The following is a 13,682-nucleotide window of genomic DNA, read 5'->3' as shown; positions in this document are numbered from 1 at the left end:
ACTCTCTGCACACCAGTCCTTGGGTCTGTATTACAGCTCTAACATGGGAGAAGCTGCAGATTAATTCCACTGTTAAATATTACTAATACACACATCAGCAGAATTAAGTTTATATCATTACACAGCTTGTATCTCTCTCTAATGGTAAATTATTACAGAGACAAGATCAGGATTGAATAGATCTGTAAGAGCAAAAAATTGTACTCTATACAAATTAATGAACTAGGAAACTACTATAATTTATATATATAATTTATTAATAGTCTGTTACATTTCCTTATTCACTGTTGATTATCACAATCTTTTATAGATGCCATTCAGAATTGTATATGAAGGTGCCTTTTTTTTTTTTTTCTCTGCTGCTTATTTCATAGAGAATTAAATTACAAAATGTATCTTATGAGTTTTTTTTGTTATTTTGATTTTAATACAGCTTAATGTTTTGGACTAACTGGAATGAGCAACTCCCAAGCATCATGAGATCCACCCTCTCAGGCAAAAATGCCCAGGTTATCATTAGCACTGATATTCTGACACCAAATGGACTCACCATTGATCACAGGGCAGAGAAACTTTACTTTTCAGATGGCAGCTTGGGAAAAATTGAGAGGTGTGAATACGATGGATCACAAAGATATGTAAGTAAAACAAAAATATTTTGCATAGTCATTGTATGCTTGTTTGCATTCATTAGCATCTTCAAAGAGAAATTGTTACAAAAAGATTGTTACCTAATTTTCTCCTATTGTTTTAGTTGTATACTCTACTTTTAACTCAATTGAAATACAATTAATGCCCAGTTTGCTCAGAATTTCTTTTTTGTAGTGCTTGAGTGTTATTCAACAAATTTTATTCCTGATGTTTTCTAACTATGCATTTTCAGATATTAAACTACTCTCCATTACTTTCTCATCATAATATGTTTTGCTCCTTGAACACTCTTCTACTTTGTGCTCATGCAGATGCTGAAGGCAGTTGATCTGTGCTTGTGGTTTTGTTACATCTTTAGCACTATATTTCTCATATTTCATAAAATCTTCATTTCAGGGACTTTTTACCTCCTAAAGTTCAGAATATAATGAATAAAGGGTGTGTTCTGGCTTGTATTCAATTCCCAGCTTTACAAGAGAGTGCACATCATCTGACTTCGATATCTATCAACTTTTTAAAAGTATATATATGCAATATATGAGTTTTGAAATATTTGTTTTTCATTTTAATGAAAATTATATGGGTTTTTTAATATTATCCAGACATTCTCCACACTATTTTTTGACAATTTTTTTTCAGAATAAAATAAGAGAGCCAAGCTTGTAAGAGCAGAACTGAAGTACAGTCAGCATTAGTGGGCATGTGCTTTTCCTTTTTTCTTTTGTTTTCCTTCTACAAAAATTTATCATAGCTCATTAATGCTTTCAGATGTAGAGACTGTATCAGAAACTTGGCAAACCAACCAAATGGATTCTGAAGTTTTCAGTCTCTATGTACTTACTAACACAAAACAGAAGTACAAGGTAATTAGTTAAGGTATTTAGTAGGTTGTGATCAAGTAAACTTTGTCTTTTCAGAAGGTATAGCAAAATAGGCATCACAGACATGAGGTAGGACATGATGCCCTTAGTTACAGAAACCATTACTAAAATACCACTTTTTAAATCAGGTCTTTGGCTTTCACTTTGCAGCAGCAAGATGAAAAGGATCATTGTTTTCTCTGCAATTGAACATTGAAATTTCCAATTTTTTTCCAAGTTCCTTGCCTCTTGGTTTGGTTTTCTGACAATTCACCTCTTCTTCTTCATTGAAATAAACAAAAAAACCTCCTGAACATAATGACTGAGTCCAGCTCTGTCTTCTGAAGGGTTTTTGGGAGCGCATCTCTGCTTCATTGCTCTCTGGTTTCAGTTAGGTTAACAAGGGTAGGAATTGGACAGTAGAACATGAAACGCTAATGGTAATGCAATGAATTTTCTTCCAGATAGCAGCTTCTTTCTTTATTCTGCTCACCACAATAATCTAGTACAATGAATTAGTAGAAAATCATTTAGCAATATTGAACTGACTCTTTAAAGTGGATTGTAAGGGTTTATTGATTTTTGTATCGAGCTGATATTTTAATACTAGTATTTGGTTTCAGGAATACTCTTTCAAGTTTGGAAGATTTTTTTTTGGTTACAATTGTTTCTTTTTTATTACTTAGATGATATTAAGGTTTTTGGGGTTTGGTCTTTTGATTTTTTTTGTTGTATTTTGTCAGATCTTCTGGCTTAAAAAACAGAAGTGCAGCTTTTTTTTTCTTTTTTTTTTTTTTTTTATTTTTTTTTTTTTTTTTTTTTGTTCCCATTTTCTTCCATTTTTTTCTCCTGCCCTTACTTATATTTAATACTGTGGCCACATCTGGCTTTAGCTGCTTAGTGCTTTAATTGCAACATTTTTTTTAATGAACACAAACTGACCCAACAGCAAATAAAGCTTATTTCAATTTTGGACCTATTTTTCTAATAAATCATGAGCTACTTTAATTTATTTTTCCTTTTCTTCTTCACTGTTAAGTTGTAACTTTTTACATGTGAAAACCTAGCAAACAGTTATTTTTTTAACATCCGGACTGGAATGTTTTGGTCTCAGTTATAATTTTATAGTCCTATAAGTGTGATTGTTAAAACCAATAGGGGTTTAGAGGTGTTTCTGGTAATTATAAACTTCATGTAATTGCAACCTGTTATTAATTGTAACTTTCAGTTTCTAGGATGTTGGGTTTTGTTCTGTTGAATTTCTGTATTAAGGCAATTAAAGAAGTTCCATAGTGGGTGTTCAATTTCTGTTTTATTCAATTAGATTTTATCAGATATCTTCTTCAGTCTAGAGCAGAAGTGCAAACTTTAGGTTTGGCTGTGCATTTATGAAAAACTTGAGTTTATGACCTCTAAAATTTACTTTTCCCATGTGTTGTTATATTTATTTGAAATAAATTATCCTTGAAGGCAGCAGAATAATTTTAGTCAGTTCTGGAAGGTATTCATGATTACATCAGTGTTACATTCAGAAGTGACCAAATATCTCACTAAGGCAGGATAAAAGTGAGATCAGCCAAGGCAATTGTGCAAAATATGAGCAATCTGAAATGTAGAATGTCTAACTCCATTAAAATAAGAATGTGCTAAAAATTATTAGAAGTTCTCCCCAAAATCTGAGTATCAACAGTTAAAATGGTGCAAGTCCTGAATGTAGTTCTGTGAACAATCCCATTGCTCTATTCTCTATGAAAAAATAAATATTCAGACACAGAGACTAACCCAAAGGAAAATAATGTCAACTAGAAGGCAGATATTTTAATTAGCTTTGATGGTTGGTCTGAGAAAAAAATAAAATGGAACCTACTTTCATAGAGAAATTAATGTGACAGTTTCTATGATTTCCCTGCAATTTTTCTAAATGGCACTGGAAACAATAATAGTAGAGAAACAAGAAAGGCCAGAAAAAAATTATGTTGTTAGCACAATATACACAATTTACCACCAACACATTGAACCTCACCATGGTTTGCTTCTCCTATTTCCCTCTTTTATGACAGTTGGGGGAACAAGAGTTACGTTTTGGGCTTTTTAATCAATTCTTCTTTCTATGTGTGAAAAGCAGATGGAACAGTATAGATATTCTTGGCAATTAATCACACCAGAAGTGAAGTTGTGGATTTTTAAAATTTTCCCTGTCCAGCAATATAAATACAGTAGCTGGAGCAGGAATGTTCTATCCTTGAATTTATTTTTTTTTAGCAAATCTATTAAAAAAATAAAAAATTGTTTCTCAGCTTTTCTAATGTCCACCTTCAATATTCATCTGAAGACCAAAGCCAACAGAAAGAGTGAAACACCTACCCCCTGCTTTATTCATTGTTTTTCTAAACAGTTCACTCCATTGACATTGATGAGTTGCTTTCTTTCAGTAGTTCTGCAAAGAAATGTAAAACTTGAACCTAATGAAAGTTATTCCCTAGCCACAGGTTTCCCTGTATTTCTTTCTCATATATTTTTTCAATAGGTTCCTCCTCTAGAATGTTTTAAAATCAGTATTCATAACTAAATAAATATGGGATACTATTTTAGGTCTTTCATTTCAAAGAATAAAATAAATAACTTTGGCTAATGTGGTACTCTGTATAACTTGATTCTGTCAGATCTTTTAATATATCTAAAAATAATTTATTTTTTAATTACTGATATCACTTTATGGTTGTATAATGATTTTATTATGCAATTGACTTTAAATAATCAGTATTCTTAACCTTTTTAAGTGTAGTTTCGTGTTCATAACTGTACACTGCTTAGGACTTGGTACCTTTAGAAAAGCAAATAACCCTTAAAAACATTTTAAAGCTTTATTAGATACTGTTGCCATTTATTAAGCATTGTGAAAGAGAAATATTAATAATAATCCATTCATTTGGGTTAAAATACAAAAAATAAAAGCAAATCATATTTTAGGCTGGTGCATTAACTTTATGCACTCTTTAAAAAAATACGGTATTTCTGTAAAAGTTTTATGTTGTCATGATAAGAATCACTGAGTCTAGTTCTAAACGACAATCTAATAAGGATTTTATATAAATCATCCAAATTACAGTATTCTCTCAGAAATTCTTCTCTGCCTGACTTGTCTCCCTGACTGGCTCCTTTGCTTTTTCAGTCATGTTTTTCTAGAGAAACTGCTACACATGTCTCAAATTAGAGCTGTCAAATGCTAAACCAAAAGCTTTCTGGACATCTTTAAAAGCAGAATTCTAAAGAGTAAGGATCCCAATTAAAATTAAATTGTAAACTTCTGACATCTCCAGCCCCCCAGTCTCCTCATCTCTTTACAGGAACCAAAGAAAAAAGTTCATGTTACTTAGGGCTTGAAATATCTTCTGTAACTGAACTTTGGTATAATTTAGTATTAAAACACAGGATGTACTCTTGGATGTGTCTGACTTCCACTCTTGCAGGTGGAAGGGATGGTAGGGAAATCTTTTAATGATTCCTTAAAGTTTTAAAATTCTACTTGTTGTTTCAAGTTGTAGTATAAATTTAGACTTTAAAAAACAGAAATAAAAAATCGGCACAACTTTCAAATATAACTATACGAATTAGAATTTCAGAGGACTGTAAAGCTGGCAAAGAGCTGATAGAAATATGAAGTCTTTATTTTCATTACTTGAATAAAACCAGTGTCCTTGGATAGGGCTGGGACATAATGCAGAGACCAGGAAATGAAATAGAGCTATAGAGCAATAGTGAAGAAACGTTTGGTTTTGTGCCACTGTATTTGGATCTCAGCTCTCCCAAGGCTGAGCAGCAATGGTCAGTGCTCTAGTGAATTTACATCCTATTGTTACAATCTGAGATAAATTAGGACACTGCTCCCCAGCACAGAAAGATGAGCAGGGCAGTGCTTTAGCCTTTGTTGTAACAATAAAATCTTTCCAGCTGGGACAGTTTCACACTATCACAGAGAAGAATATGGAGCTGCACAATCTGCATGGCCAGATTTCATAAAGATCCTTCAGAAACATACATGATTTTTTTTTCTTTTTTCTGAAATGTCTGAATATGAATAGTGCAGGCTTTTAAGAGTGTATTATGAAAGTGTCTTACTGGAAATGTGCACAATTAGAGAAGAAATCTTTTGCCATTAATATGTTCCCATTTATCTTTTAATACTTTTAGTTCTGGAAAAATGTTGGTTAGGGAAAAGTTGTCCTCTTGGGATATTTATTACTGGGAAAAAATCTTTCCTGAAGAAAATTATTTGCTGTCCAACTCTCTTTAAAATATGCAGAAATACATGATGTGCATATTGAAGAAGAATTTGTTATAATTATCCAATTATTGTAAGTAATTTTGACATTCTGTCTGTATAAATCAATTTAAACATGGGCAGGAATGTTCCTATGCACAGACCAAGAATTATTATATTAGCAGGTTGTTGAGATACCCTGAACTGGTACTGGTGAGGACAAACCTGGAGCATCCCTTGGTATTGAATCCTGCAGAATTGGGCACCTTCTTAGTCTCCAAGACATGGCTGTAATATCACAACTGGGGGGTTTTGTTTCACAAAATTAAATTTGGATGTCCTGTTAGGTGCATTCCTTATATTGAGAGAAAGACTTCCTACATGAGACACCCACAATGAATTATTTAATAATTAAATATGGGATTGATTATTACTACTCCATTTTCATCCCAGCATTTTAAAAAAAGCTGTCACACAACATCTTCTTGCAAACACAAAGGGCTCAGGTCCATCAGATTGCTGGTTCATGGAGATTTCCATAAAATCTCGTCATTGTTACAAACTCCTTCTGGGAGAGAGGATAAAGCACACAAAGCAGAGGGGAAACCATGGTGATCTAAGTAGATTTATTAAAGGATATAATTTTTCTAGATTTATCCCAACTTCGCTATGATATGTAGCACATAGACACAGGATTTTGTATTTTTTTTAATAGCCTGCTTGAGAACTGTTACCACTGTTTAAATATACATAACTTGCTATTTTTCCCAGAGAAACTTAGAATACAATTTAATAAAAATAGTAAGAGTATAATTTATCTCCATTACCTAACGAAGAATTATTAACCCCCTTGCAGTAATTCTACTTAGCCAAAATAAAACTTTCAACTAAAAAACTGATAAAAATTAATCAGATTCTTCAGAAGGGAAACTGTTCATGTGGAAGTTTTAATTTTGATACATGGAAAGAAAGAACATATGCAAATATTTTACAGGAGCTGTGATTTGGATTGGGATCAAATTAATTGTATTTCTACTTCTTTTTTCAGACTTTATTTTATAGTGACCTTCAATTCATTTTTTCCTTTTAAGTTTCCTTTTAATTTTTAAATTAGTTATTGCTGTGGTGAGATTTTTTTTTTCCCTCAACTGGAAAACATGAAACATTTATTGTCTAGGGTTAAACTTTCTAATCTGATGATGTAAAGAGCACTCTTCAGTTCTAAAGCTCTTCAGCTCACTATGGTTACTAAAGACTGAATTTTTAGACTATCAGCCATGAAAGAACCTCTTCCCTCTTCTGTTGGAACTATTAAGCAGGTAAAGTGTTGAGCAGGTATTTTCACAGGCACATTTAGATAAACTGTGATTTTTTAAATTAAGGAACAGATGCCTGGTTTTCTGAAATTTGGATGCCTGTGGCATCTTTGTAACACATTTTAAGTGATGTTATCTCCTTTCCCCAGGTGCTGCAGGTATAAAAGTATTAAGTGTTTTGTCTAAAAGTGATGGGAGTCACAGTTTGCACTTTAAAATCTTCTCATTCAGCGACAGCTCTTCCTCTCCCGTTTCTCTCCTGCACTTTTGCATTTTAGGTCATTGTCAAGTCTGGCCCAGGCACCTTCCTCAGCCTGGCTGTGTATGATGAGTACATCTTCTGGTCAGATGGAGTGAGGAGAGCCATCCTGCGCTCCAGCAAATACACGGGAGGAGACACCAAAGTTCTGCGCTCCGACATCCCGCACCAGCCCATGGGCATCATCGCTGTTGCCAACGACACCAACAGCTGTAAGCTACAAAGCATTTTTCTTAATGCCAATGTCATTCCTTTCAGGGGTTTTACTTAGTTTTAGCCAAGTTAAAAGCTTATGTGGTGTTTCAGAAATCCTTTTGTTAAGAAAAGATGGGGTATTGTCGCTCTATGACTATGAACGGCAAATCAATAGCAACACTGACTTCCTCTGAGGGTAGAAGAAGCATTTTATTACAAATCCATCTTAGATTTACAGACAGGATCGTAGAACAAAGACAGAACAATGGCTCATTGCTCAGGAGAAAGCAGCACCCCTTGTCACATCTCTCACACACTGTTCTGTGCTCAACACCAGGTGTTAATCTGTGTTATTAAATTCTTTCTCTTCTTGTTTATCTTTGAGAAAACTTCCAGCCAGGGAAAATCCAAGCAGGAATTTTTCCTGAGCCTTCAGCAGTGTCCACAGGGTGTAAACTTTTCCCAAGTAAATAGGCATTATTCAGAATTTTCTACTGTGGGTTTTGATCTCGGTGGATAGTGTTAAATACTTTCCTGTCAAATTTCAGCAGTTTTGAGTGTTGCAGGTATTCAAAGTTATTATTTTCCAGGTGTTTGTTTATCTTCAGCATGCCAGCATCTGACAGATGCTGACATTTTCATCTGACTGATAAAACCCGAATCAATTAGCCGTGAATCTGAGATATGGTGATCTTTGCTCTCTCAAAGACATTGGCCATTGAAGCAAATTTAATAAAAGAGAGTTCATCTCTTGTCGTTTGTCTTTCAGGTGAGTTATCTCCCTGTGCACAAATGAATGGAGGCTGCCATGATTTATGCCTTCTGACACCTGATGGACGAGTGAACTGCTCCTGCAGAGGGGACAGAGTCCTGATAGATGATAACAGATGTGTGAGTAAGTAATGGTGGCTGGCACGATGCTTTCCTGTGCTGTGAGGCACTTGGCTTTCATAAGGCAGTTGGCCCAAGCCATTCATTTTATTTCTTCTATATACTGTAAAAATTGATCTGGCAATTCAGCACAAACCAGACTTTTAACTCTTTTGTCTTGTAAGTCTTTTGGGGGGTTGAAAAGTGTTAATGCTCTCCTTAAACTCCCGTAATGGGAGTGGGATTCTGTTTCTTATTAATAGGATTTTTATATATTTATCGCAATTGCTGCTGAGGTAAATGGAAATATCTGTAGGTATCCTTCCCTGGGGTTATGTGGGATAAGTTACTGAAGTTGAACCTTAATTAAAGCCCTTTCTCATCTATCTCTCTATGTTATCAGACCAGTGATTGGCAGTGGAAGTGAGAGAGGTTCAGCAGATGAATTCACATGCCTAACAATTTATTTTATAATAATTATATGGCATTTTTATTTTCCAAATGCATCACAACTCTTACATTTCTCATAGGTAAAACCATGTTTAAATTGTCATCTAGGACATGAAATAAGATTTAATATTCTGAATGATTCTATAGAATGCTTGCAGGAAATGTTGATCTGAGCTATCAGGAAAAAAAAAAGAAGAAAGACATTAAATGATGGGGTGGAGTAGCACAGAAAGGACAGAAACAAGACAGACTTCAGTTTAGCTTTGTGATCAAAAGTTTTTCCTTCATAACAGAATTGAAAGTGATGCTCAATAAAATTGAAAGTTAGCAATTCCAGCTGAGAAAAGGAATTAGCTGTCCTTTCACAGTGTAATTAGGCTGTATAACTTACTGCCAGTCAAGAGTCTTGAGACAAAGCTTCAGTGAAATTCAAAGGGAGAGAGATGATGATATGGGTAATGACTACTCTGACTACTTACTTGTCACCAAAGAAACTGTTTGAGAGGCATTAAAATGCTTTCTTTCTGCAAGATGGAGTTTGAAGCAATCTCTGCAAGGGTGTCCAGTTAGACTTGAACTGAGGGCAGATTATATTATATTATATGTACTTTTATTCTTTTCATTTTTTCCTAAAGATTGCAGTCTAAGATGTTGAACTAGATGAACTACAATGCAATTGAGAACTACTCTCCATAAGATCTAAGTTCTTACAATGTTAGAAAATGGAGGGAAAAGAGATAAAAATACTTCAATTCAAACGTAAAGGACTAAATAAATCATATTCAAGACCAGATCTCACTTTGTCCAGAATCTATATTTTCAGCACTTTTTCTTTGTGTTCGAATCAAATCAAGAAATGGTTTCAATTTATACTGGCTTTGCTATTGCATATAGCAGACATGGGTTCTTCCTGAATTTGTGCTGAAGTGATTATAATGGAAACAAGAAAGAAACTAACAACTGGCTATCATTTCCCCATTGTTCTTCTTGAGTTGTCCTAAGTGCTCCTCATTTCTCTCCACTCTGATATTTTGATTAGAACCCTGCTCACAAAGCAGGTGACCTATCATGAAGTTCATGATCACATTGTTGTGTCCAATTTGTAATATGATTTAGCTTTTAAAGAGTAAAAATTTTAAATGTGTACCTGGTTCTCTTCTAAAATAATAGATAAAACATCCACTAGATGAGAGGGGAAGGGTTTTTGTGAATAAAAGAAATAAGTAAAATGGAAGCAGCAGGTTTTCTGCATTGGGGTTTAGGCTGTGTCATTCAAGCTGGGAGTTGAGAAGGCATGGCTGATTAGAAGGCAGCTGAGCACAGTAGTTCCAAAGTTCTTACCAGAATGAGTGTCTGTGAGTTGTTTCATGGATGTCTGCATGCTCCTTCATGGATATTTGTCAATCTATTTTCTTTTATAGGTTCTCTTTGTAGAAGCTTTTAAGTTCTGATGTCATGGTGTGTTTTACTGTTTTGTATTCAGGTTTTCAAAATTCATGTAGGTCAAATTTGAAATGCAGCCAGCATTTTTTCCTCATTTTCACAAGTTGTAGAAGCTTTTAAAAATTACGTGTTAATGTGGTTTCTTTTTAGGTAAAAATTCTACTTGCAACATCTATTCAGAGTTTGAATGTGGGAATGGTGAATGCATTGATTATCAACTGACTTGTGATGGCATTGCTCACTGTAAGGACAAGTCTGATGAGAAACTTTTCTACTGTGGTGGGTATTTCCAGATCTTTCACCTTGGTTTTGTAATTTTGGTGTCATGCTCTCTTAGATTGCTTCCTCTGTGACTTTTCTACTTATTCACACCACCTGCTTGGCCAAGATGCCCAGGAAGAAAATGCCAATACACATTAAAAAAACCTTGACATGACATGGAAAAAATACCTAAAAATATTTTTTTTTCTTGCAAACTTCATGTGTTAACTGACATATTTAATAAAAAGCATCTCAAATATTCTCATGTTTCTGTCCCTTAAACAAAAATAAGGAAAAATGTGGCTAACTACTTTTTTAAAGATGAAAGATACCTTATTGTACAATACTATAAAATTTATATAAATGCTAGCTATTAAATTTATAAATGTTTTATAAATAAAATATTTATTGCCCAGAGAAGCTGTGGCTGTCCCATCCCTGGAAGTGTTCCAGGCCAGGTTGGACAGGGCTTGGAGCAGCCTGGGATAATGGAAGGTGTCCCTACCATGGCAGAGGGTGGAAGGAAATGGTTTTTAAGGTCCCTTCAAACCCATTCCATGATTCTGTGTGATTCTGAGAACCAACAATTTGTCTTTCCATGGATTTGCCACATAATTTTATGAAGGACGTTCTATCAGTGTGACAGTGAACACTGCCTCATTGAAATCAACTGTACCAAATATTCTGCTACACAATGGGAAAAAACCAGAAGAATGGGGGTCCTTTCATGGACTGGGTCATATACAGGGTGTTGCTTTCTGAATCTGATAAAGAACAGGATGCTGGACTCATTATTGTTGATTAACTAATCCAGTGAACATTATTATTGTGACTTCTGCAATAATTAGGGATTTAGTAAATCAGTTCTGAATTTTCAAACATATTACATGTAAAATTCATACATTCTTCAACAGCGTTCTTGAGCAGAACATTGTTGGTATTGGTGCTCAGAAATCCAGAAACTTCTGGGCTAATATTTTTTGTTATTTATTCTCTATTTATTCCTATTTTGGTTTAGGCCATACTGGTATGCTTCATTCTGTGTGACGCCACATGCAAATATTCTCCCCATAAAAGTGTGTCAAAATGAATGCATTTAAAGTAAATGGCATTTTGTACCACAAGATAATGAAAACTGGAAGTTAGGCCTACTTCTTTTTTTTTGGTCCTTCTTTCTCATCATGCTTTCATTTATTGCTTTTCATCCCTTTATCCACGTTATCCTGCAAAATAGATGAACAATTTCTGTAGGTTGTTTGTGGGTTTTTTTTTCCTGTAGCCTGGAACACAGCAACAATTAAAATATTTTTCTGGAGTATTTTTTGGCTTGAGAGTGAGGCTGTTTCCATGAGGTGTCAGTCCAACCATGTGCTTGCCTTTGACTTTGCAGAGAACAGAGGCTGTCGGAAGGGCTTCAAGCCGTGCTCCAACCGCCGCTGCGTTCCCAGCCACAAAGTCTGCGACGGCGCCAACGACTGTGGTGACAACTCTGATGAATTCGACTGCAAAGGTAAATGGCACTTTATTTCCAAGGTGATTTCGGAATATTGCTGTGTAAATACTCATTATGCAAATAGGAGTAGCTGGAAAGTAATGTGTGGTTTAATCATGTGGGATTGATGTAAAGGCTGATTTTGGTTTGCACCTACAGTCTCCTAGGAGGAGAGTGGTTTTGGCTGTGAAATATAAAATATACATATGCATTATACATATAATATTTTATGTTTTATATGTATAAAATATAAAATACAGGTGCTGTTTCTTCTGTAAAGTAATGAGAGTAACTCCACTGCAGACAGGCTGAAAGATGGGTGATTTCTTCTCTGCATGTGCTTCTTTGAAGCAGCAAAAGCTCTATTTCTCTTCTTCTCAGATGTATGGCAATGCCCATGTCCTTTGCAAAGCTTGCTAGAATTGTTCTCCTTTTTGTATCAGAATTTTTTTTTGATTTATGTCTTTTAACATGAATATTTATATCCGTGCATCAGCCAATGCATAATGACCAGCAAGGAGACTACACCAACCCTTAGTTACAATTCAGAAAGGTTGATGAGGATATTATTCCGTAAGGTTTATCACTAAAAAGCTAGATAGCTGCAGTAATAAGCATTTTTTGAAGGTTATTTTTAATCATTTCCCTAAATATAAGTAGATATAAATGAATATAAGTAGAGGGATAAACTTATAGGCAAGAACCCCAAGCTGGTTTTACAAGAAGTAAACCTGAGAGATTAATGGATGATCCTGAAAATGTTTCTTCCTCCCTCAAATATTGATTATCTCAAAATGAATTGAATTACCTTGAAAGACTTTTAGGCCAAAAAAATAAATTAAAAAATTAGCAACTTACAGGGTGTAGTAAACTCAAAATCATATATCTGCTGGAAGGTACAGTGTGTTCTGAATTCTCCATTCTGGAAGGCAGAAGGCTTAAGCATCATCATGTGTATGATGTGCATCTGAAGAGTCTGTTTAGCAGACAAATTTACATCCTTTATAACCATATGTTCCAGACTCAGCGTGCGCCTCGACAGAATTCCGCTGTGCAGATGGGGCTTGCGTCGGGAAATCAGCGCAGTGCAACCAGATCATCGACTGTGCAGATGCCTCGGATGAGAAGAACTGCAGTAAGTTTGTGTTTGTGCTCCCTGGCAGCAGCTGCTCTGTGATTATTCCTTGTTATGTAGCAGTTAATTCCTGGGCGTTGCTGCTTGGGATTCCAGCACCTGCGTGAGCTCCTCGAGCCCAGCGTGGAAATTAAACTGTGAGGCTCTCAGTCCCTGATAGGTGTGTGCTAATTGTCTGTCTCTTTCCAGATAATACAAACTGTTCTTACTTCTATAAACTTGGCATAAAATCTTCAGGATTTATCAGCTGTAATTCCACTTCCCTCTGCATACTGCCAGAATGGATTTGTGATGGATCTAATGACTGTGGGGATTATACAGATGAACTAAAATGCCCAGGTAACTGAAAAAGTTAAAAAAAAAACAAATCCAAGACATTAATTAACCTTTTAAACAAAGAAAAGAAAAGTTTGTTGGTTTTTTTTTTGAGAGTGTTTCTCATTGTGTTGCAAAATGTTTATTCAGTCAATACTAGTTTATTTAACACAG

General features: G+C 34.9%; 1 protein-coding gene across 1 annotated transcript in view; it reads left to right on the top strand.

The window, feature by feature from the left end:
* Positions 1-13,682, top strand: part of LRP1B (LDL receptor related protein 1B) — a 470,895-nt gene that overhangs the window by 341,906 nt on the left and 115,307 nt on the right. The window contains exons 42-48 of the mRNA XM_042779456.1: positions 434-638; positions 7,367-7,559; positions 8,312-8,437; positions 10,456-10,584; positions 11,957-12,076; positions 13,080-13,193; positions 13,383-13,532. Coding sequence (XP_042635390.1) covers positions 434-638; positions 7,367-7,559; positions 8,312-8,437; positions 10,456-10,584; positions 11,957-12,076; positions 13,080-13,193; positions 13,383-13,532 — 1,037 coding nt within the window. The remainder of the gene's footprint in view (positions 1-433; positions 639-7,366; positions 7,560-8,311; positions 8,438-10,455; positions 10,585-11,956; positions 12,077-13,079; positions 13,194-13,382; positions 13,533-13,682) is intronic.

The sequence above is a fragment of the Catharus ustulatus genome, chromosome 7 (assembly GCF_009819885.2).
Source record: "Catharus ustulatus isolate bCatUst1 chromosome 7, bCatUst1.pri.v2, whole genome shotgun sequence".
In the NCBI taxonomy this organism is placed as follows: domain Eukaryota; kingdom Metazoa; phylum Chordata; class Aves; order Passeriformes; family Turdidae; genus Catharus; species Catharus ustulatus.
Note: the sequence above shows the minus strand (reverse complement) of the source record. Positions and strands in the feature narration are given on the sequence as shown.